Source organism: Cyprinodon variegatus, unplaced genomic scaffold, assembly GCF_000732505.1.
Source record: "Cyprinodon variegatus isolate N-32 unplaced genomic scaffold, C_variegatus-1.0 Scaffold7615, whole genome shotgun sequence".
NCBI classification, from domain to species: Eukaryota; Metazoa; Chordata; class Actinopteri; order Cyprinodontiformes; family Cyprinodontidae; genus Cyprinodon; species Cyprinodon variegatus.
Genome location: NW_015158068.1, coordinates 1 through 1,193, shown reverse-complemented (window position 1 = coordinate 1,193; position 1,193 = coordinate 1). Strand labels below are relative to the sequence as shown.

The 1,193-nt window shown below is 37.0% G+C and overlaps 1 gene segment (V, D, J or C); it reads right to left on the bottom strand.

Moving 5' to 3' along the window:
* Nucleotides 1-737: 737 nt before the first annotated feature.
* On the bottom strand, nt 738-1,084 carry LOC107081574 (the record flags this gene model as incomplete). The annotated part of the segment is given in 1 exon segment: nt 738-1,084. A coding segment is annotated over 1 exon segment (347 nt), but the record flags the coding sequence as incomplete, so codon positions are not given.
* Between the last annotated feature and the right edge of the window lie 109 nt (nt 1,085-1,193).

Below are 1,193 nucleotides of genomic sequence, written 5' to 3'. Positions count from 1 at the left end.
ATTTATGCTCACGTAATCCTCTTGCTGCAGCCAAGTAACATAAATCAATGCGATTATCACAAATCTAGTCTTTAACAACTAACTAACTTTTTGAAGAAAAAGATCTCGTGTTAAGTGAATCACATTTAATCATTTTAACTTTTTTTAAATTGCAGTTATTTTAAAAATGTTACCTGATTATCATAATTTACTGCTTTATGATTCTTTTCTTATTTATTTTATTTTGGTAATGGGCAAGACACTGGATGAAGTAATGAGTGGGTAACAGTAAAGAAGCTGCAGAGAGGTGTTTTAAACTATAACTCTGCTTCCTGGTCATTTCCTAACAAACAACCAGGGGGGCGTAAATCATATGACAGGTTATTAGATTGAATATTAAAAAAAACATATACCTATAACAAAAGTCATGTCTTGGTAGGAAATTATCCCAGTTTGGTTGGGAACAAAGGTAAAAAATAATAATCAAAGAAATTCCACATTACTTTTCTTTCCCCTTAGCCAAGACAGCAATGCGCAGCATGTCATGGTAAAGTACAGTGACATCATGTGCAAGAGCAATAGAACCAAAGGAAGTAGAACCTTCCCTTAACATGAAACCACCACCATGCTTGTAGCTTCCAAAGAAGATCTGATTCTACTCTTCATTGCCTCATTCCCCTGTTTTCTTTGTCATCAGTCATATGAGTCAACAATCTGCTTTTTAACAGTGTGTGGGTCCCTCTAGTGAATGTTGTAGATTATTGCAGGTTCTTGTACAGAGTTCTGGTGTTTCCTGTCACTGTGGGCTGCAGAGCACAGTAGTACACAGCAGAATCTGTCAGTGCAGCAGAGGAGATCAGCAGGTCCATCTGGGTTTTATCATCACTCACTTTAAAAGAAAAACCAGGAACGGGATCCAACATTTTGCGTCCTGTTCCAGAGTACGAGATCAGGAACTCTGGAGGTTTTCCAGGATATTGTCGATACCAGAAGAAATAATCATTAGCAGCTGCTTGTCCAGAAAACTTGTAGCTCAGGGTAACAGAAGTTTCCTCTAAACTGGAAACTTCCTTCTCATGTGGAGTCAGTTGATTACAGTTGGCACCTGCAGAAAGACATTTGAGCATTTATTAACTTACAGATGTTTCATAGTCAAACTTTTAAATATGATTAGCAGTTTAAAAACTGAAGGAACAAATAGCTGTAAACATCTT